Source organism: Triticum dicoccoides, chromosome 4B, assembly GCF_002162155.2.
Source record: "Triticum dicoccoides isolate Atlit2015 ecotype Zavitan chromosome 4B, WEW_v2.0, whole genome shotgun sequence".
Classification (NCBI taxonomy): domain Eukaryota; kingdom Viridiplantae; phylum Streptophyta; class Magnoliopsida; order Poales; family Poaceae; genus Triticum; species Triticum dicoccoides.
The window spans coordinates 648,782,566-648,804,407 of NC_041387.1; the positions used below are offsets into that span (position 1 = coordinate 648,782,566).

General features: G+C 45.7%; 3 protein-coding genes across 3 annotated transcripts; 1 reads left to right on the plus strand and 2 right to left on the minus strand.

Moving 5' to 3' along the window:
• Window positions 1-10,859: 10,859 nt before the first annotated feature.
• On the minus strand, window positions 10,860-15,692 carry LOC119292023. Its single transcript, XM_037570849.1, has 11 exons — window positions 15,545-15,692; window positions 15,414-15,475; window positions 14,425-14,508; window positions 14,197-14,301; window positions 13,998-14,105; window positions 13,750-13,821; window positions 13,598-13,648; window positions 12,839-12,901; window positions 12,571-12,695; window positions 12,113-12,308; window positions 10,860-11,710 (listed from the first exon to the last, which is right to left on the minus strand). The coding sequence occupies exons 1-11, from the start codon at window positions 15,633-15,635 to the stop codon at window positions 11,000-11,002; spliced, it is 1,668 nt and encodes a 555-aa protein (XP_037426746.1). The 5' UTR covers window positions 15,636-15,692; the 3' UTR covers window positions 10,860-10,999.
• A 222-nt stretch (window positions 15,693-15,914) lies between these two features.
• On the plus strand, window positions 15,915-17,168 carry LOC119292024 (50S ribosomal protein L5, chloroplastic-like). Its single transcript, XM_037570850.1, has 3 exons — window positions 15,915-16,223; window positions 16,312-16,512; window positions 16,672-17,168. The coding sequence occupies exons 1-3, from the start codon at window positions 15,930-15,932 to the stop codon at window positions 17,002-17,004; spliced, it is 828 nt and encodes a 275-aa protein (XP_037426747.1). The 5' UTR covers window positions 15,915-15,929; the 3' UTR covers window positions 17,005-17,168.
• On the minus strand, window positions 17,161-20,022 carry LOC119292965 (probable polygalacturonase). Its single transcript, XM_037571597.1, has 6 exons — window positions 19,993-20,022; window positions 19,588-19,887; window positions 18,587-18,707; window positions 18,314-18,488; window positions 18,103-18,173; window positions 17,161-17,987 (listed from the first exon to the last, which is right to left on the minus strand). The coding sequence occupies exons 1-6, from the start codon at window positions 20,020-20,022 to the stop codon at window positions 17,305-17,307; spliced, it is 1,380 nt and encodes a 459-aa protein (XP_037427494.1). The 3' UTR covers window positions 17,161-17,304.
• Between the last annotated feature and the right edge of the window lie 1,820 nt (window positions 20,023-21,842).

The window sequence follows — 21,842 nt, forward strand, 5'->3', positions numbered from 1 at the left end:
TGAATAGTTTAAATTTGAATTTTTTTAAATTTGTGTGAATCACTAGTTTTTGAATAACTTTACTATAAAAATATATTTTTGATTGATTCTTTTTCCTGCTATTTAATATTATTGTGTTTTATCATTATATTCAAAAACAGATTTTGTTATTTTAGTTTCTGACAAAAAAATTATTTATGATAATTATTTTTGCTATTAAAGTTTCTAAAAAATGCTTTATGAAAATTCTTTTTGCTTTTAATGTTTTGAACAGAAAATACTTTGATAATTTTGGTTGCATAAATTTTATATAATTTTAGTTTCAATAATAATAGAGGTTTATAAATGTTTTTTGAGTTGATTCCTTTTGCTATTGGAGTTTTATAAAAGCTTTTTAGTTGATTCTTTTTTCTATTGAAGGATATTATAGTTTTGTTTTAGTTGATCATAATAGAATATTTTAATTGATTATATTTAGTTCAGTCTTTTTGCTATTAGTTCATTCTTTTTACTATTAGTTCATTCTTTCAGCTAAATGACCCTTAAATTGAAATGCACTACAAAAGAACTCCGAAAAGGTTGAAAGTTGGCATGGTATCATCATTTCACCCACATAGCATGTGCTAAAAAGTTGAGAGGGTTACGACAAAAACTGGATGCACTTCGTGTACAAAACAGACAATCTCTTTGGAAGTATCAGGGTTTCGGACGAAAACTCATCTGTTACAAAGGGATTTCATTTGTTCACATGTAACTGCAGTGATATTCTAGATCAAAGGCATCATCATAATAGTTGTGGATAGAAAGTCTTCACTTTTTCTTTGCTTGTGTCCTTTGCTTATTGCGCGGTAACCATGGATAATCTTCATCGTTTAACAGGGTGTTTGGATCAGCTTTGACTTTGAAGGGAGGAATTTCATGAAACTTTTCATAATCTTTAGACATGTCTGTCTTGCCTTCCAATCCCACGATGTCTCTTTTTCCTGAAAGAACTATGTAGCGCTTTGGCTCATCGTATGATGTATCTGCTTCCTTTTCTTTTCTTTTTCTCGGTTTGGTAGACATGTCCTTCACATAGAAAACCTGCACCACATCATTGGCTGGGACGAATGGTTTGTCTGTGTACCACAGATTGTTCAGATCCACTATTGTCATTTCATACTGTGGGTCTACATGTACCCCGCCTCCTGACAGATTGACCCATTTGCACTTAAACAAAGGGACCTTAAAATCATGTCCATAGTCAAGTTCCCATATCTCCACTATGTAACCATAATATGTGTCCTTTCCCCTCTTGGTTGCTGCATCAAAGCGGACACCACTGTTTTGGTTGGTGCTCTTTTGATCTTGGGCGATCGTGTAAAATGTATTCCCATTTATCTTGTACCCTTTGTAAGTCATTACAGTGTTATATGGTTCCCTCGCCAAGGAGTACAGCTCATCAGAAATAGTGTTGTCACCCCTGAGACGTGTTTGCAACCAACTGCCGAAAGTCCTGATGTGTTCACATGTAATCCAGTCATCACACTGGTCCGGGTGTTTGGAGTGCAGAACATTCTTGTGTTCATCGACATACGGGGTCACCAAGGTAGAACTCTGTAGAACTGTGTAGTGTGCTTGAGACCAAGAATGCCCGTCCCTACATATTATTGAGTCCCCTCCTAGCGTGCCTTTTCCACTCAGTCTCCCCTCATACCATGATTGAGGGAGACCTATCTTCTTAAGGTCAGGAATGAAGTCAACACAAAACCCAATGACATCCTCTGTTTGATGGCCCATGGAGATGCTTCCTTCTGGCCTAGCACAGTTACGGACATATTTCTTTAGGACTGCCATGAACCTCTCAAAGGGGAACATATTGTGTAGAAATATAGGGCCTAGAATGACAATCTCGTCGAATAGATGAACTAGGACATGCGTCATGATATTGAAGAAGGATGGTGGGAACACCAGCTCGAAATTGACAAGACATTGCACCACATCACTCCTTAACCTTGGTAAGATTTCTGGATTGATCACCTTCTGAGAGATTGCATTGAGGAATGAACATAGCTTCACAATGGCTAGTCGAACGTTTTCCGGTAGAAGTCCCGTCAATGCAACCGGAAGCAGTTGCATCATAATCACATGGCAGTCATGAGACTTTAGGTTCTGGAACTTTTTCTCTGGCATATTTATTATTCCCTTTATATTCGACGAGTAGCCAGACGGGACCTTCATACTGAGCAGGCATTCAAAGAAGATTTCCTTCTCTTCTTTGCTAAGAGCGTAGCTGGCAGGTCCTTCATACTGCTTTGGAGGCATGCCATCTTTTTTGTGCAAACATTGAAGGTCCTCCCATGCCTCCGGTGTACCTTTTGTCTTCCCATACACGCCCAAGAAGCCTAGTAGGTTCACGCAAAGGTTCTTTGTCACGTGCATCACGTCGATTGAAGAGCGGACCTCTAGGTCTTTCCAGTAGGCTAGGTCCCAAAATATAGATTTCTTCTTCCACATGGGTGCACGTCCCTCAGCGTCATTCAGAACAGATAGTCCGCCGGGACCCTTTCCAAAGATTACTTTTAAATCATTGACCATAGCAAGTACGTGATCACCGGTACGCATGGCGGGCTTCTTCCGGTGAACTGCCTCAGCTTTCAAATGCTTGCCTTTCTTTCGACATTGATGGTTGGTCGAAAGAAATCGATGATGCCCCAGGTACACATTCTTCCTGCATTTGTCCAGGTATATACTTTCGGTGTCATCTATATAGTGCATGCATGCGTGGTATCCCTTGTTTGTCTGTCTCGAAAGGTTACTAAGAGCAGGCCAATCATTGATGGTTACAAATAGCAACGCATGCAGGTCAAATTCCTCCTGTTTGTGCTCATCCCACACAAGTACACCGTTTCCAATCCATAGTTGTAAAAGTTCTTCAACTAATGGCCTTAGGTACACATCAATGTCGTTGCCGGGTTGCTTAGGGCCTTGGATGAGAACTGGCATCATAATGAACTTCCACTTCATGCACAACCAAGGAGGAAGGTTATAGATACATAGAGTCACGGGCCAGGTGCTCTGATTGCTGCTCTTCTCCCCAAAAGGATTAATGTCATCCGCGCTTAAACCAAACCATACGTTCCTTGTGTCACCTGCAAACTCCTCCCAGTACTTTTCTTCTCCACTGCGACCCGTCAGCGGGTGCTCTCAGCTTCCCGTCTTTCTTACTGTCCTCTCTGTGCCATCGCATCAACTTGGCATGCTCTTTGTTTCTGAACAGGCGTTTCAACCGTGGTATTATAGGAGTATACCACATCACCTTGGCAGGAACCCTTTTCCTGGGGCACTCACCGTCAACATCACTAGGGTCATCAAGTATGATCTTATACCGCAATAGACCGCATACCGGGCATGCGTTCAAATCTTCGTACGCACGGCGGTAGAGGATGTAGTCATTAGGGCATGCATGTATCTTCTGCACCTCCAATCCTAGAGGGCATACAACCTTCTTTGTTGCATACGTACTGTCGGGCAATTCGTTATCCTTTGGAAGCTTCTTCTTCAATATTTTCAGTAGCTTCTCAAATCCTTTGTCAGGCACACCATTCTCTGCCTTCCAATGCAACATTCCAGTACAGTACGAGTTTTGTGTTGCCATCTTCGCAATTGTGGTACAACCCTTTTTTGTGATCCTCTAACATGCGATCGAACTTCAGCTTCTCCTTTTCACTTCCGCATTGTCTATTTGCATCAACAATGACCCGGTGAAGATCATCATCGGGTACATCGTTTGGTTCCTCTTGATCTCCAGCTTCCCCGGTTGCAGCATCACCGTATTCAGGGGGCACATAGTTGTCATCTTCTTCTTCTTCTTTGTTGTCTTCCATCATAACCCCTCTTTCTCCGTGCTTGGTCCAAACATTATAGTGTGGCATGAAACCCTTATAAATAAGGTGGGTGTGAAGGGTTTCCGGTTAGAGTAAGACTTCGTATTCTCACAGATAAGGTGTGGACAACACATAAAACCATTCTGCTTGTTTGCCTCAGCCACTGCGAGAAAATCATTCACGCCCTTAATGTAATCGGAGGTGCGTCTGTTACCATACATCCATTGTCGGTTTATCTCTGCGTACATCATGAATAGATAAGTGGCCAAATTGATAGAAGTTCATCATCACATTAAACCCAAAGTACATACATAGTTCTCATTGAACAACATATAGCTCTCCAGAGCATCTAATTAAACCATACATTGAAACTATGTAAAACATTTCAATGTGAAAACAAATGCGATCATAACCGCAACCAAGGTAACAATTGATCCAACGGCATAATGATACCAAGCCTCAGTATGAATGGCATATTTTCTAATCTTTCTAATCTTCAAGCGCATTGCATCCATCTTGATCTTGTGATCATCAACGACATCCGCAACATGCAACTCCAATATCATCTTCTCCTCCTCAATTTATTTCAATTTTTCCTTCACGTAATTGTTTTTTCTTCAGCTAAATTTAACCTCTCGACAATAGGTTCAGTTGGAATTTCCGGTTCACATACCTCCTAGATAAAAAAATCTATGTCACGTTGCTCGGCATAATTGTCATAAACACTAAATGAAACTAATAGTTATAAAAGAAAATATATATACCACATCTGAATCATAGACAGGACGAGAGCCGACGGAGGTGGATGCCAAAACCATTGCACTATATAATAACAAACAATAATAAGTAAGAAAACTACACAAGTATCTATCTAAATCATACAAAGTAAGAACTTTTTTTCTTTTAGAAAGAAGATAAGATCAAGAGGCTCACCATGGTGGTGCAGTCAACGAGATCGGCAAGGGCGACCAACGGTGGTGAGGACGGGAACGAGACAGGATAGACCGCCAAACTTAGACAAATCTCAAGGAAAATGGAGCTTGGACAAGGAGCTTCGAGAGGAGAATCTTAAGTGTGGCTCAAGCATTTCACCGAACACCCCTTGTGCATAGGAGGTGAGCTAGAGCACAACACACCTCTCCCAAAAAAACAGAGCACTCCACTGCTCTGCTCGCGGGCGAGAGGGTATATATAGGCATATCATTGGTCCCCGTTCGTGGCTGGAACCGGGACTAAAGGACACCCTTTGGTCCCGGTTCAAGCCACCAAATGGGACAAATGGTGGTGGGCCAGGAGCGAGGCACATTGGTCCCGGTCCGAGCCTCGAATCGGGACCAAAGGTGCCAGATGAACCGGGACCAATGCCCCACGATGGCCCGGCCGGCCCCCTGGCCTCACGAACCGGGACCAATGCCTCCATGGGTCCCGGTTCGTGACTGAACCGGGATTAATGGGCTTATCTGGCCTGGACCAAAGCCATGTTTTCTACTAGTGTATGGGGGTGCACTCCTATGAATTGCTATATAATATAGTAATAACTAACTACATAAAACTACTAAGAGCATCTATAATCAGGATTGCCTAATTTAGACCCTCAAACGTCCTCGGACGTGCCCGGTCTGGTTTGAGCCTCCATTTATGCATGCATGCATGCAACCATATCCCTCACATCCTCCTCAAATTGTTCGATCAAATGCATGTGATTAGTAGGGATGGAGAAAGAAAGAGAGAAGAAAGAATAAAGAAAGAAAAAAGGTGGTCCGGGTTGGGCCCATCCTACGTGGAGGGCTGCGAGGACATCCCCATATCCTTTCCATATTTGATGTGGATATGGGAATTTGTGGATAGCTGGTCATATGCGGACAAAGTGAGGATTCCGTTTTGGTGCCTTTTTTTTCTTATTTTTCCTGTCCAAAAAGTGACCGGACTATCAATTTTGTAGATGCTCTAGGCTTCCTAAAAAGAGCTTAAAGTGCATTGGGACACTGGCCGCCACTTGGGTTCTAAGTGAGTGGTCCGCTTGCCTGGGGCTATTGTGCCCACTTGCGGGTATGCATGGCTCTTTACGTGACCCCGCGCGGGGTGGGGGTGGGGGTGGGGGTGCGTTTCTATCAATTTATGGTCACGTTGTTTGTGTGGGGAGGGATGATGTACTGTTTCCTTGCCGAAGGAAGGGTACGTTGCGCTGATGCCCTTCCGTTCTTCCCTAACACCAACACTTATCAAACAAAACAAAAAGAGCACATACGTCAATAGAAAAAAGGTCACGCAAAATAAGAGTGGAGCGGCAAAACGCACAAAAACTTTTAGTCCCTCTTAATATTGATGAGCTTTATCTCTTGTAGACACCACATAACGCCCATTGACTCCTTAAAATCTTTGAGAAGGGGCCTATCGAACGAGACCAGAAATAGAAGTTGGTGGACATAGAGGGAAGTCGGCCAGTCTTGAACAATTGGCGAATGAATGTCAAGCTACTTTTGCCCAAAGTTCAACTTCCTCCTTCACCAAGCAATGCAATAGAATCTCTTCTCCCTACAAATTGACCCACATCTAGCTTCACCCACCTACCATACCAAATTGAGGAAAAGTTGAACACAAAAATGCTTAAATCCTTTATATACAGGTATATTTTTATGGAAATGATTACCAGTTTTGCATTCTAAATCATTTTAATGGTTTAAATATGTGACTTCATTTGAAGCACCAAATTTGATCTTTTTTTGGCCAATGTTGCAAAATGATTATTTTCTATGCAATAATTTACACATTTCTCATGAGATTTAGAAAGAAAATATCCCGCCCTTCAAATTACCTACTAGAATGTGTCAATCGTCCAAAGGCTATCAAACACTACAGATAGGGTATATCATCCACCAAATACACATAATCAAGGTCTTTGTAAGAAACTATAGGTGGGTAGTTGTGTTTAGCACTTAGAATGTTTAGTACTCATCGGCTATATAGTTGTCTAATCTTTGTAAATTAATATAGCTGTCTATATTTGTTGATAACAAAGATTAGACAGCTATATTAGCAAATTAATATAGCTGTCTAATCATTGTAATATGAAGTGCTTTGTTATCTATTAAATATTAAATATCATTTTTATGAGTAATTAGTTAATTGCAAATTGTAGTTTGTTATGTTTGCGTGATTTTAATATGATAGTAGAACATTGAAGAAATATTTGAATAATTATGTTGATCAAGAAATAGGAATCAATAAGTGAATGATTTCCATTTAATATGTCAAAGAGCCGAGTATTCATGATCGAAGGGTTTTGAGTACTTTGCCGGATGTTTTTTCTAACTTTTTCTCAGCCCCAAGAAAATCAACCCCCATTATTCCTTTTTGTGCAATTATTTGACAACCTTCTGTTGACTTCGATATCTCCAATGAAGCATGTGTTAAATTTTCTAATCACCTTTGCTTCAGCGTCAAAGATCTTCACTCAGCCGTCAAGTTTTGGCCAAGCTTGTTGAATCATCCCAAGATGGAAGATGGAGGCGGAAAAAAATCATCGCAAGTTTGATAGTCATGTATGCATTAAATTTGAGCTAGAGTAATGTTAGATGGCAAAGTTGGTCGCAAACGTTGATACAAAATAATATGAGCACCCAATCTTTAATATATAATTAAATTAGAATTTAAAGATAAATTCTATGATGAATTGAATTACATGAGTATCTGTGTTGTGTAGTATATTCTAGTATGTGCAGTAGGATGACATAAAAATAGAAACTACAAAGTGATGAAACCAAGAGGTTGTTGTGTGGTCAGTTCATTACATAAAATAGATGCTAAATATGTATTTGACAACACAACTTTGAATTGACATAAGAAATTGAACTCACAACATCGCCTAGTGTCCAGTGTGCCCACTAAGCACTATGTTGCTACGCCCCGGTTAGCAGTCGATTGGGAGCATAATTTGTCCATCTTATAGCTAGGGCACAGATCCGGGCGGAAATGGAAAATAATACTCCTATTTCGGCAAATTACATGCAATAAGGGAGTGTTGTTTATCATGTATCCCGGGAAAGTATGTGGTGCACCGGTGCTTGTGGTGCTACCGGTGCACCAAACGCCGTAATGCGCCAAAAATGTTACAAAAAATCTGAAGAAATTGTAGTACATTCACACAACATCGGTCGATGTTGTTGTTGCAAACATTCAACTCAAAATTTGAACATTGCACGAGATACAAAAATGACAAATTTGGCATCAGTGTGATAATGGGCCAAATCTAGAGCCCAAATTATATGTTATGTACTGTTCAATGTTGATTTTGTGATTTTTGTACCCGAGCAATTAATGTTTAGAATTTTGAGTTGAAATTTTGCGACAATATAGACCGGTATTGTGTGAATGTGCTAAAAAATCTATTTTTAGATATTTTTGAATGCGCTACGGTGTCCGGTGCAACGGTAGCACCACAAGCACAGGTGCACCAGATACTTTCCCCATGTATCCCTCCTTCCTTCGGGCGGTCCAGTATGGAGACATGTAATGATTTTACCAATATCAGATAAGATAACTGATGAGTTGGAAGAGAGATAAATGAAAAAAAAATCCAAATTGGTTTTCCTTAGTAATGGGATGTTCTCTTAGTAAAAAGTTATGACATTTTGCTCCATTATACGAGATGTGTCCCCTCTTAGTCACACCTTTTCTAGTTTAGCACGAGACTTTAATTTCTAGGTATAACACTTGAGATAATCCGCTACACCACGTATTTTTTTCGTCCTCTTTAGATAGTGTGAAATGCATAAAAGACCCCTCTTATCGATAAATATATGTGCACTTAGCATGTATAGCCTTTTGTTTTATTTTATCTTTTCTTTTTTAGTATTTGGGGGAGGAGGTTGTTTACTCATTATTTCCACCTTGTGTTGTAGATTTAGTAATTTACCAGTATGGTTTTTAGTGTGCCTCACAATAAAAAATCATGTCATTTCTTGTAAAACAAATGCTTAGATCTTGTTATAATAGTTATTGTGTTGGTTTAGTCATAAAATATATAAGCAATAGTAAAATTGAGATAAAAATTGTCTTTGAATGGTTCAATATGTATTGCAAGTAACATTTTCCATGAATTGTGTAAATATGTTATTTGACATATGTTAACATGTTTGCATAGTGGAACAAGATTCACAAGTTGCATGCACAATTTTAAAAAGTGGTTGAAATATTATTATTTTTGTGGTAGAGAAAGTAGATGCAATATGTATAGCTTTGAAGTATGAAACATGCATTTTAAATAAAGGTAACGTTTAGTATATAACTTTATCAACAAAAACACAAACAAAATTAAGTGTGTGTGTTTAATTGGGATGTGTCGTGGTTGTCCCATCTCATCTTCCCTCCCCGTAAATGAACATTTCTAATATATATTAGTATCAGAAAACTGGTGTGTATGGTGCAAAATTGATTAGTTAGTTTGTGGAACATTTTTCGTGAATAGCGTGAACATTCCATTTCATATGCACAAATACATCTCCCAAGTTAGAGCATCAGATGTCTCAAAAGTCAAATTTGAGGAGATTCTTTAATTTGTTCCTTTGCGGAATTAAACCCTACCTAGCATATATCCCCTAAATGTATACCTCCCTAAAATTATAACTTCTCATCTCTCAAAAAACTATCCTTTGGACTAAATTTAGTCCAGAGCAGTCACTCCTCAGTAAAAGTAGGGAGATGAACAATAGCCATGCGTGGCCACTGCCGCAGCCGTGCACTTCACCCCCGGCCACCCCACCGCCCATGGCGCTCCCCACCTCCCTGCCCCCACCGACACTAGCGAGATTCTGGTGAACAATTTTTTTATTTTTTTCCTTTTCACCGTCGTCTCCAGCTACAGCGGCGCTTCTCCCCCGCGTCCCTGGCTCGACGGTGCTCCTCCCCATTATTACCAGCCAGCAAAGTTGCACAATGAGCGGACAAGCATGTATCCCTCCGTTCCAAAATAGATGACCCAACTTTGTAGTAAAGTTAGTACAAAGTTGGGTCATCTATTTTGGAACGGAGGGATACAAAGCAAAAAAAAAAAAAACTCACGTGCAGTTTGTATGTAGACATAACCATGGCTACCAGCCGATCATCCTAATTCCAATGATTCATTGCGTTTTGGACCACGCCATCATGCCACTAGAAGAACGAAGAGGAGAACCCGTTTAGATGAAGAAATACACAAACCATGTCCCGTGGAGGATGAATTTTGCCTACATTTTTGACTCCTTGGTTGCACATGTATGTCGTGTTCGGTGAGCCTCCATCAAATTACTTTGCAGATCATCTATCCTAGGCCCTTGCTAGATCATGGGCATCATCTAGCGCAGAACAACCAGTCATTGGCCGCGTGCAAGGAAGAAGATGTTGCGACATGAGAGGCTTCCATGTGGGGTCAAGTTTGTTTGAGAGATTAAGTTTAGGGGATCTCTGCTCGCTGAGATAAAGTTTAATCCCTAAAAAAAAACTCTTTTGGATAGGGAGAAGGTTTGAAGGATTAAGTCTAGGGCATCTACTAGAGATGCTCTTATATGAACAAATTTAAGAGAACGCATGGAACTCTTGTTTACATAGAAATTTGACTTTTAATATGTATGGCTTTGTTAGAGTAAATCTTGTAAAAATTACTTTAAGATAATACATACTCCCTTCGTCCGGAAATACTTGTCATCAAGTTTTATTTACATCTTTTCTTTTATCCATTTTGATGGCAAATATTTTCAGACGGAGGGAGCATATTTTAAAAAAAAGGAAAATATATGTTTAGAGGAAGATCTTCAAGAGGGCCGTCTTGTCTCAGGAAGTTGGGGATCCTGCAGGGACAAGCTCTCAAGTCAAGTGCTACTGTAGAATCCATAGTACGGAAGGAATGACACCAAGTCCAGAGGACTCAGGACCAGTGGCAGCTAGTCAACACAGACTGGACAGAAGAACGTATTCTGATCCATAGCAAATTGCAGTTGGTTTGACCATGACATAACATCCTTCAGACACTTGCAGGCATAAAAAAATAACATTCTTTTAGTATACAACTGCCACATTCATTCCTTTTAGTATACAAAAACATTCGTTCGGTACACCAATGCAGGAAGGTAAAACAAAACCTGCAAGTTAACCATGAGATGCAGGTAAACACCAATGTATCACACTTCAAAGTACAATATGGAAAGCGTTACATTCCGGAAAGCACCGCAAACGTCATTGCCACGGAACCAAGAGCTAATGATACCATTGCTCTCGTGCACTCCATTTATCCATTTGTCCACGAGCCTGAAGCCCTGGGCCTCTGCGGCTGAGAGGACCGAATCCTCGTCAACACGACGCTGGATATAGCAAAGAATAAGGGCTGCCTTTGAACCAGCATCACCACCGTCAGAAATCAGTGCCCTAGCAGTCTTGAAGAGAGGAAGTGTAGCATCAGGGTTGTAGGTCACGTCGGTGCCTATTATGCAATCGAAGCCTGCACCATCACCAGAAAGCTCTCGGACTGCCTTCACGTCATCTTCGTCACCCCAGAATAACTTCCTAATTGAAATTCTGTTGAGAAGTTCAGCCTCCAAATTTGAGGAAGTGTTCTGTCTGAGAAGATCAAGTGATTCTTCATCCCCATCGGTGGCTACAACAAACTGAGCAGAACTGGCAGCAACCATTGAACAGATGCCAGCTGAGCCACAGCCCATCTCCAGCACCCTTTTGCCAGCGACTATGGAAGGATTCTCTGCTAGAAGACTGCACATGAACTGAGCTGATTCCCAGAGCATTAGTCCAGTTGATTTGCAGGTGTGCTGGTATTCTTTCGCGAGCATTTTTATTTTGAAGTCGTGACCCTTTGCTTTAATCCTAATAATTTGTGCCTACAAGTAATTAAAACACATGTTAAGTTCAATTACTTCACAAATAATAGCAGTGTTAGAAGTTTACATTTAACATAAACAGGAAAAGATGTCGAAATTCGTGGCCGAAAGAAACTCAATTTAGCAGTACTATTGGTCTTGTGCTTGCCATAATTTAACTGAAACCCCACTGTAAATACATCGAGTTGTAAATTAAGGCTGCAGATCAACGAGGATCGCCAGCAGTGTTTGTTGTTTTATATATGCCATGTATCCTAATCCAGCAAACCCAAGTGAACAAATTAACGGTAGTGTCCTTGCTTTAGATGGGGCAGGGAATAGAACTGGAGGGTCATAGTTGATTCACTTTATCTATAAGATTTCTTACTTCGGATGTAAAATTAAAAACACCAACAGTTTTACCTCATTAAGATAGTGTGACGTTCCAAACATATTGCTAAAATCCACAGAAAGGTCAATTTCTTCCCTTTCGCTCTTGTTATGAGACATGCCAACAGCTAGCTTATCATCCTTTCCTTCACAAGTATTGTGGTCATGTTGATTATTTGGACTTGGAGGGCCAGCTGGGTTGAGGGTAAACGTAGCTTGGATCCAATTCCTAAGTAACATAAACAAATATATAAGCATTTCAAACATTTGCACAAAAGATTGAAATAATCAGGGAAGATAAATAGGAGTGTAACAGATGTACAATTGGTTTTTAGGTTCCTCGTCAAACTTCCCTTTTTCTTCTAAAAATCTTACAGAAGTATCATTGTTTAAAGTGAATCATATAATTAACTATTTTTAATTAGTTTAATATCAACTGATGCAATAAATAAAAGATAATATCTGCAGTACAAGCAAAAAACCACGATCACCTGTTCATCACCAAGTCTAGTGAACGGTTCTCGACCTTTTTGTTGTGTACACAAATTTCCTCAAGAGTAAATCCACATTTTGAGAACAAATCCACCAGGTACTCGTTTGAAAAGTAGTACGCACGCTGCATGGCACCGACAATTTAGGGAATAAGTCCACCGTGCATTCATTTTGAGAACTATGGGTGGTGCACGGAATATATTAATGTGAGTTTGTGACATTTTGTAAACCTCTACTACAGAATATGTTTATCTGCAGTCCACTCACCGTGCCATCACCTCTGACATAAAAGTTCTCACTTATTTGCTGGCCTTTGGACATAAGCCTTTCCTGCAAATATGTACAAGATCATAAGATACCCACATACATGCATAATGACTTCAGGGCTGTAGTATATTACAAATATAATGGCCTTAAAAGGTAGGAGTCTTGAAAAGACACTACATTAGTGGATTAGTTATCCTATATAAGGCTATATAACCTGTGCATCATGATCACTTAAGGGAAGACATGAGTAAAATAGGAAAGTTGCATACAGGGATACCTCAATGAGAAATGAAAAAAATAAAATAATGCACATTCATAAATGAGGGCCCGGTGCGCAGGGTCCGACCACTATGGGTCTATAGTACGCAGCCTTTCCCTAAATTTCTGCAAGAGGCTGTTTCCAGGACTCGAACCCGTGACCTCATGGTCACAAGGCAACAGCTTTACCACTGCGCCAAGGCTCCCCTTCCATGCACATTCATAAATGATTGGCAACAAAAAGCAGACACGAGGAGGTAATTTCTGTGTCTGAAGTAAGTTGCTAACAGGAAAAATCATAGCTTAGAATAACTCAAGCCAGACAAACGAAACTTATATGTCCTGCCCAACACATCAAAACATCCTTATTCAATGCATGATTCTATATGCTAAGGCATAAGCTTACACTGTGAAGAACAGGACAACGAAAATATTTCTAGAAGCCAGAAAATGGCATGTTCAAAAACAATTTCCCTCGAAAATCCTAAAAGAAAGGCGAACCTGAGCAAGGTCACCGAAGGCATAGTCCCGAAAGAGTACGCGGCCACCATGCTGATACAGAATACACGGGTTCAGTTTCTTAGGTCATTAGGAGAACATCTAAGAAATGAAAAACTTAGGGTCTCATAGTTGGAAGTAAAAGGAGTACTTACTTTGAGGATATTTCTGACGTTCTGCAGAACTGAAGGCATTTTATCTGGGGCAACTGCAGATAGCATAAATATCTACTTAATATGTTAGTTGTACGCTCACAGGTCTGACAATAAATGTGAACAGACACTATCAAGTATTGTGCAAATAAACATGTAAATATTTAATCATTGTGACAGTAAGTGTGAACAGACACAAAAGTATTGTGCAAATAGACATGTGAATATGTAATCAGAGTATAACATGTTACCATTGTCACAAGGTCAACGGAGGACGGCTCCACAGCCTCTGTCAGTTGTTCTGATGTAATATCACATGCAAATGCATTAACATGGTCAGGTCTGAAGTCCTTGTGTTTCTGCATGTATGATTCAACCAATTTCTTCATCAGTGGGAAACAACTGAGCGCATGGGCTAATGATTCAGCTATGGCAGAGAGAAATAACTACCTTAACCAAATCGACAGCTCGTGAAGAAAAATCACAAGCATGAACAAATATATCCGGATATGTAGCCAACAGTGGAAATATTGTATTCCCAGCTCCACAGCCAACCTACAGAACTTTGAACCTATCATACTCATATTATGCAAGCAAGAAAACAACAACAAAGTAAGCTAGATGCAGATATGAGGTCATCTGCAGCGCACCGTAGGCTCAGATAATCAATGTCCATACCTCCAAAACAACCATATTTCCTCCATCTTGGGCTTCAAAGTACTTCCCCCATTCTTTATCCAAGTAGTGTCGGTCTTTGAAGAACTATACAAATGAATGGACACAAATCAAATGCAAGACAAAATAAATATAAACCAGAAGGCATTTGCACATCGCATACACTTGCAACAGAGGTTTACAAATGGAAGCGGCATGTCTGATCAAGATTAAAGAGTAAAAAAAACTCAGCGGATCATTGGACGTAATGTTCAGTAAGAGCTATGGCAAGATTCCTTTTTACTGTTGAGATATATGCCACAACCATTAAGAAATAATAGGTCAACAAGGATGGCATTTCGTATACTAGAAGAAAATCAACTGAAGTGAAAACCCAAGATAGCAAAAAAAACTGTACTGAATCGCTCTGATACTCTGCAATGGTTTTGCATTTCTGTCAGAGCAAGTCTTTCGTTTCTGGATAGTATCAACGACTGCACACTATTAAGCCACTGGTAATTAACATGTAACTGAGGGGCTTCCCTCCTGCACATCCTCCTCAAAACTAGAGTAAACCAAGGATCATAACGAGCAAGACTGTATCAGTAACCAAACATTGTGGCTGAAACAAAGAATCGCAAGATTCAACTATTTCATTTCTGTTGCCAAATTCAACTAGTTTTTCCTGATAAAAAGAAGCCCACACGGCTCCCCAATATCATTGCTGAAACTGGATGTCGCATACCTCACCTAGCCACCACAAGGTCTTATGCAGTCACAACTCACCCTCTCTCTGCCACAGCCCACGGCACATCCTTCTCAAAGCAAGAACTAGTGCAGAACTACAAGATAACCAGAGCTACAAAGCTACTAAATCCTGAAGTACAGGATAACACAGACCAACAGCACTTCTTCCCAGCGACAACTGAAGCTTACAGATTCAACTATTTCACCTGGCTCTAAGGAAGGAAGCCACGTGGGGAGAAGTGGGAAAGTGGGGATAGAATCGCAACCTTGTCCTCGTGGCGCTTGTAGAAGATATCCCAGTACCTCCGCGCATCCCTCTCGTACTTCTCTGCACGAGAACCAAACTATAACAACAGCGTGGAAACAGCGGAGGAAAGAAAAGGGGCCCGCCACAGACCTTTCCAGAACGGAGTGACGGGCCTCCCGGAGGAATTGGTGTTGGTGGAGGAGGAGATCTTCGGGGCGCTGTGCTGCTCGCCGGCGGCCATGGTGGACTCAGCTCCGAATCGGCGGCGACAGATTTCCGCTCCGGGCCAGGGTTTCGAGGTTCCTGGCGCTGGCACGGCGCGGATAAGGCCGGGCCAAGACGGAGCCGACCAACTCGTTTGGGCTGGACCGACAATTTGGCCCAGAAGTAACGGGCCCAGTGTAATGATCACTTTGCCTTATCGGAGGCCCAGTTGCAGTGAGAGGGAGCGTCCAGCCACACCCATTTTGCCTTATCTCGTCATCCATAAAGCCCTCTCAGCTCTGCCATCCCCCGCTTCTCCCCGCACGCTCCGATGGCAGCCACGGCGGTGACCCTGCCCTCCACCTCGCCGTCGCCCTTCCCCGTCGCCGCCCCCTCCGCGCGCCGCTGCCTCCAGCTCCACCGCTCGCCGGCCCCCCGCCGCGCCGTCCGCGTCGCCGCCTCCGCCGCGACCGAGGCGCCGCCCAAGCCGCCGCCGGCCACCCCCTCCGGCATCATCCTCGTCGACCCCGCCGAGGCCCAGAAGGTGCACCGCCTCAAGACCGTCTACGACACCAAGGTCATCCCCGTCATCACCGAGGAGTTCGGCTACACCAATGTCCACCAGGTAGTGCCCCCCTCTCCTGCTCTGCTCTGGCTGTGCCTCCATTTCTTGCGTGGATTCTTGATTGGTTGATTCTTCTCGGTTCTGGTAGGTGCCCAAGCTGGAGAAGATTGTGGTGAACTGCGGGCTGGGGGTGGATGCGGGGAACAACAAGGGCCTGGAGGCCGCCATGAAGGACCTCGCCTCCATCACCGGCCAGTACCCCGTCAAGACCAAGGCCAAGAACTCCGTCGCCAGCTTCAAGATCCGCGAGGGCAACACCATTGGTATCGCCGTCACGCTCCGCGGCAGGGTGAGCCCTCTCTGTCACGCCTGCACTTTGAAATGCACACGAGAGACAGATTGGTACTACATGAAATTTCTAGCAGTTTAGAATCTTGCATTTCAGTTAAGCTGTAGTATCAGAGATAGTTGTCGACCTGGGGCTCAATTTCACCTTTGGTGGATGTAGGTGATGTTCAACTTCCTGGATAGGCTCATCAACCTTGGGCTCCCTAGGACCATGGACTTCCTAGGTGTCAACCCCAACAGCTTCGACGGGCACGGCAACTACACCATCGGCCTCCGCGACCAGGGCGTGTTCCCGGAGATCCCCTACGAGGTGGGCGGCAAGAAGAACGGTATGGACGTCACCATTGTCACCACCGCCAAGACCGACAACGAGGCGCAGAGGCTCCTCGCGCTCCTCGGCATGCCATTCGCCGAGAACATCAAGTCGGACCAGTTCAAGAAGAAGAGGTTGAAGCGCCACCACTTCATGAGCAAGGGCAGGGGAAGGAAGTGAAGATCGAGCTTTGTTGCTTCCCACTCTGTCAATTGCGATCCTTTTGCATAGTTTGGTTTAGATATTTGATGATACTTTTGCTGCCTGTTATTACTTGCTGTTCATGTTGTATACCTACTGCCACAGAACAAAATGAAAATTTTGCTTTGGTCAGGGTAAATTCATTTTGGGAGTTCATTCCATTGCACACATGTGTTTATTCTGCAGCATTTTCAAACTGCTTGACTATACTAAGACACAAAGTACATCATCTGTTTGGTTCTAACCCTGGTGGCTATAACATCCCATACGCATGATATATCAGTAGGTACATTTGGGCAGTTCAGGCGGACCGATGACGAGCTCCTCCTCCGGGAATGTGCAGGGCTTGCCCTCTGCCCCAAGCTCCGGGCATGGCTCCGGCGAGACGCCGTATGCCACTCCTTGGACATCAGTGCAGTTCCATTGCAGCTTCTTGGCCTTCGGAGCGAGCTGTGCGGTGACGTTGGACATGCATATCCCGGTGTAGGGGTCGTTGGGGATGCCCTCCATCCTGCCGGCCATGGTCACGTTCTCGGCGAACACGTCGCGGTAGTTGATGCCGGTGACCTCCGGCAGCGCCTTGGGGTCGGACGAGTTGTCGGGGTGCTGGCCGTAGTTGCCGGTCATCCAGAAGACCCACTTCATGGTGTGGAGGCTGAGGCGGCGCACGAAGACGTCCCTGACGAAGCCGCCCCTCCCCACGCCGGACTTGATCCTGACGGCCGACTCAGTGTTGATGGCAATGTTGTCCTCCGCGCGCACGTCCTGGATGCCGCCCGACATCTCGCTGCCGAGCGCGATCATGGCGCTCGTCGGGGAGATGCAGGTGAGCCTCCTGACGACGATGTGCTGGCTGGGCATGTTGAACTTAATGCCGTATTCGTCCCAGCCGCTCTTCACCGCGATGCAGTCGTCGCCGGACACGATGTAGCAGTCCTCGATCTTGACATGAGACGAAGAATCTGCACAAGCAATGGCAGTTCACAGGCATTCAGATTCAGAAACACACACTCATGTTTCTCATGAAGAACACTGCTGGATAGTTCATCATACTGAAAGTGTGACTGAACTACTTACCTGGGTCGATCCCGTCGGTGTTTGGCGAGTGGACCGGCGCGAGAATCGTGACGCCGCTGATGGTCACATTGCTGCTCAACACACAGGGCATGCCAAGCAAGGTGAGCACGATGGACACATGATCGAACAACCAAGCTATCAACTACGATCAAGCTGACATTGTGTGTGTGTGTGTGTGGATTCTTCAGAGAGAGAGATGGTGTTTTCTTACGTGCAGTAGGTGGGGTGGAGGTTCCAGGAGGGCGCGTCGACGAAGGTGACGTTGGAGATGATGATGTCGCGGGAGTAGAGGAGCTCGAGCAGGTAGCCGCGCGTGTAGTGGAGCTCCTTGGCGTGGAACTTGTCCCACCACACCTGCCCCTGCCCGTTGATGGTGCCATTGTGACCTGCAAAACGTTTCTTTATGGTCATGTCTCTGCAGCTGCTACCAGTACAGTAGTAGTAGAATTTTTGCTCGTCGGTTTGTAATGATCTACTATCTTACCGGAGATGATGACATCGGTGAGGTTGGATCCGCCGATGAAGTTGCTGTACCTCGGGCCGGGCTCGTCCCTCCCCCTCCCGTAGGACGGCAGCGGCGCTATCAGCGGCCAGTCGTCCAGGTCCTGCACGGACGAACAGGTTGGGTTTGGGTTCACAAGTCAGTCAGATAGATCACGAGAGCAATGCGAGCGACAGATGCATCCACACGGGGCGATTCGTCAAGGGCGTCAGATCACGGACGGGATGAATGCAGCCAAAGAAAGGTACTGATTGAATTAGACGGCGATGGCATGCATGGAATTTTCAGAGAGAATTCTCGTAATTTTCTCTTGTTCCCACGGGCCACAGGTACCCGATAAGCGCATCAATGTCAGTGGTCAAACGGTCCGTGCTAGTATTAGTAGTACTAAGCAACTTTGGTGTACATGTAGTATTCAATAACCACCGACTGACTCGTTCTCTCATGGCAATTGGCAGCGACCGGTGAGGAGCAAGGTGCAAGGACATGGTGGCCGGCCGGGTTTGTTTGCCCCAGCAGCTTAATTAAGCGCCGAAATGTTACGGCCTCCTGCCCTAAGCCGTACCTTGAATCGTGCAAGATAACACTGACGGTCACAAAAGGGGCATGTAATGGTGGCATTTAGCAAGCTAGTAGGAGTAGTAATGAGCATCCTCCTATTTAGAGTAGGGAGGGAATCAATTCGCCATCACGAGCACGGGGACGACAGATGATGATGCCATGGTTGAAAAGGAAGGAAGGAAGCGACAATGGTCATGGCGATGGCAGGGGACCCCCAAACCAGTAGCCGCTGCCCACTCCGTCCCTGGACCTTCGTCCCTACGCAAGCGGCCAAGCGCCTTTCCCACCGGCGGCCCCGTGCTGTGCCGTCCCGTCCGTCACCACCGCACGTCGTGCCACGGTACGTAGTAATTACTTATTACGACTAATTAATCCCACCCACGGGTAACTGAAGAAGAAGATCGGGACGGATGGATAATCACCTGGGATGCGAGGATCTCGGCGCCGTGGTGGAGGAAGAGGGTGAAGTGGCTGGTGAGGTTGAAGGGCCCCGTGAGCCACCGCCCCTCCGGCACCACCAGCGCCGCGCCGCCATCGCCCGCGCGCCTGCCCAGGTCCGCCACGGCGCTGGCGAACGCCGCCGTGTTGAGCGTCCTCCCGTCCCCCACCGCCCCGTACTCCGTGACCCTCCGCACGTGCTTCCGGCACCCCGCGCCCCCCGCCGCGGGCGACGCGCCAATGCCCGCCGCGCACAGCGCCAGCGCCACCACCGCCACCGCCACCTGCAGGAAGGAAGGAAGGAACCAGACCCATCCGTCAGTCCCGATCCGCGCCGAGCAAAACCATAACCATAGAGGAGATTTCAGAGGGACGGGGGGCTCGGTTACCTGAAGCGCCGCCGCTCTCCGTGCGGCCATGGCGACTGTCGAGCGAGTCTGCTGCTGCTGCTGCGCGAGAGCGAAGTGGATTGGGGACGGGGATGAGACGGTGGCGGAGTTTATATAGAGGCAGGGCCGCCCGAAACCGACCGACGGGGGAAAGAGGTCACCGGCTCTGCCCGTCTCATGTTGCTGCCTAATCCGGCACGCCAGACGTGGCGAGGGGCGAGTGCTGCGCGGCGCACGCGTATGCACGCCTACGAGCGTGACCGCGGTCCACCGGGGTCAAGGCTCACACGTACTACTACTCCTACTAGTAGTACTACGCAAGTGCTTGCCGTTAAAGCGGCCTGTGGCACCGCACGCGTTCTCTCTGCCGAAGCGATTGTTTGGGGTTGGGGCCTCACCACCACCACCACCACCACCCCATCATCCATGGTGATCCGAGCTGCCTTGCAAGGGGAAGATATGCCCCAATCAAAGGGAGATTTCTGCAGCTCCAGTTGAAGAGTGCAAGCAAGCTGCGCGCATGCGTCCTACCCTACGGTGCCGATTCGTCTTCAAAGCAACTTCAATGGGGCGACCCATTTCGTCCGCCGCCGTCCGTTTGGGTCGGCGCGGAGAGAAAAGACGGCCCAACGCGCCGACCCAAACGGACGCGCGTCCGCTTTCGTCCGCCTGCCGACCCATTCTCGGTCCATTTTTGAGCCGGATTTGCGTCGGCGCGGACACAAGACGGACGCGCGCACTCGTCCTCTCTCCACCCCGCGCGCGCACACCCTCCACCGCCTGCTTCGTTGCCGGCGCCGGCGGCCATTTTTCCGATGAAAAAGGATACATAGATAGTTTTTGCGTACACAGATAAAAGAAAAAAAATCAACTACTCGTCGGTTTCCGACTCTGACTCGGTAATATCCTCCTCCGACGTCTAAATATAGGCGTCATCAGCCTGCTCGTCCTCGAAGTCCCACCCCGATGTTTCTTGCAGCTTCAGTCTCAATTGAGCGGCTTGCTTCCGCGCACGATTGCCCTCTCGATAGGCGGCTCGCTCCGTCCTCCTCGCCTTCCTCTCCGTCCTCCTCTGCTCATAGAACTGAAGTTCGTCGACGATGTCCTGCGGGAAGCGTTCGGACCACACCACCAAGGCTTGCACGTCCATCTTGGCGATGGCGAGGCGACGATGCCGCCTCCGGTGGGCGCAACAATCCTCGTCGGTGAAAAGCCGCGGGAGAGGCGCCAGATCCTGCGCCCGCTGGCTCGAAACGTCGGGAAAATTCATCTCCCGACTAGGCCGCCGAAGGCGCCACACCGCCACGTCGTACGCGCGGGCCGCCTGCTCTGCGGTGTCGAAGGTGCCGAGGATGAGGCGTTTCTCACCAAACAAGATCTCGGCGGAGAAGGCGACGGAGGAGCGCTCGCGGACTCCGCGAAAATCTGAAGCGCCGATGAGGCGCATCGACATGGTGGCGCACAGGCGGCGAGGCTAGTGAGAGGAGCGAGACGAGTGGGCGACAGACTGAGTGTGAAGGGAGCGCCTTCTTATAACAAGCGCGCGAACATTTCCCGCGCTCTGGAGTGCCAAAGCCAGCGCGCTAGGCCGATTTTCCCCCGCGCCCGCGAACCTTTCCCCGCGCTAGCATGGCCGCTGGCATGGTCTAAGCGCTCGCGGTCATGAAATGGGTCGGCGTGTTGGACGCGCTGCCGACCCAAATCTAAAAGAGGGCGGACGCCGTACGGGTGGCCGATCCGAACGGACAAAAAATGACAAAAGCGCCGTCCTTTTGAGTCGGCCCGTTGGAGTTCTTAGGGCATGTACAATGAAGGTATCACCTAGTGGTGGTCTTAGGTGCCACATCTGC

Excerpts from the sequence above, each read along its gene's own strand:
- LOC119292024 (XM_037570850.1), top strand. The coding sequence starts at position 15,930 with ATGGCAGCCACGGCGGTGACCCTGCCCTCCACCTCGCCGTCGCCCTTC. Across the intron at positions 16,224-16,311 it reads GCTACACCAATGTCCACCAG|GTGCCCAAGCTGGAGAAGAT; the intron begins GTAGTGCCCCCC and ends CGGTTCTGGTAG. Across the intron at positions 16,513-16,671 it reads CCGTCACGCTCCGCGGCAGG|GTGATGTTCAACTTCCTGGA; the intron begins GTGAGCCCTCTC and ends TGGTGGATGTAG.
- LOC119292965 (XM_037571597.1), bottom strand. The coding sequence starts at position 20,022 with ATGGCCGCACGGAGAGCGGCGGCGCTTCAG. Across the intron at positions 18,174-18,313 it reads CTCCACCCCACCTACTGCAC|CAATGTGACCATCAGCGGCG; the intron begins GTAAGAAAACAC and ends TGTGTTGAGCAG. Across the intron at positions 17,988-18,102 it reads CACCGACGGGATCGACCCAG|ATTCTTCGTCTCATGTCAAG; the intron begins GTAAGTAGTTCA and ends TTGCTTGTGCAG.
- LOC119292023 (XM_037570849.1), bottom strand. The coding sequence starts at position 15,635 with ATGGCCGCCGGCGAGCAGCACAGCGCCCCGAAGATCTCCTCCTCCACC. Across the intron at positions 14,106-14,196 it reads GAGCTGTCGATTTGGTTAAG|AAACACAAGGACTTCAGACC; the intron begins GTAGTTATTTCT and ends TCATACATGCAG. Across the intron at positions 11,711-12,112 it reads CGTCACACTATCTTAATGAG|GCACAAATTATTAGGATTAA; the intron begins GTAAAACTGTTG and ends AATTACTTGTAG.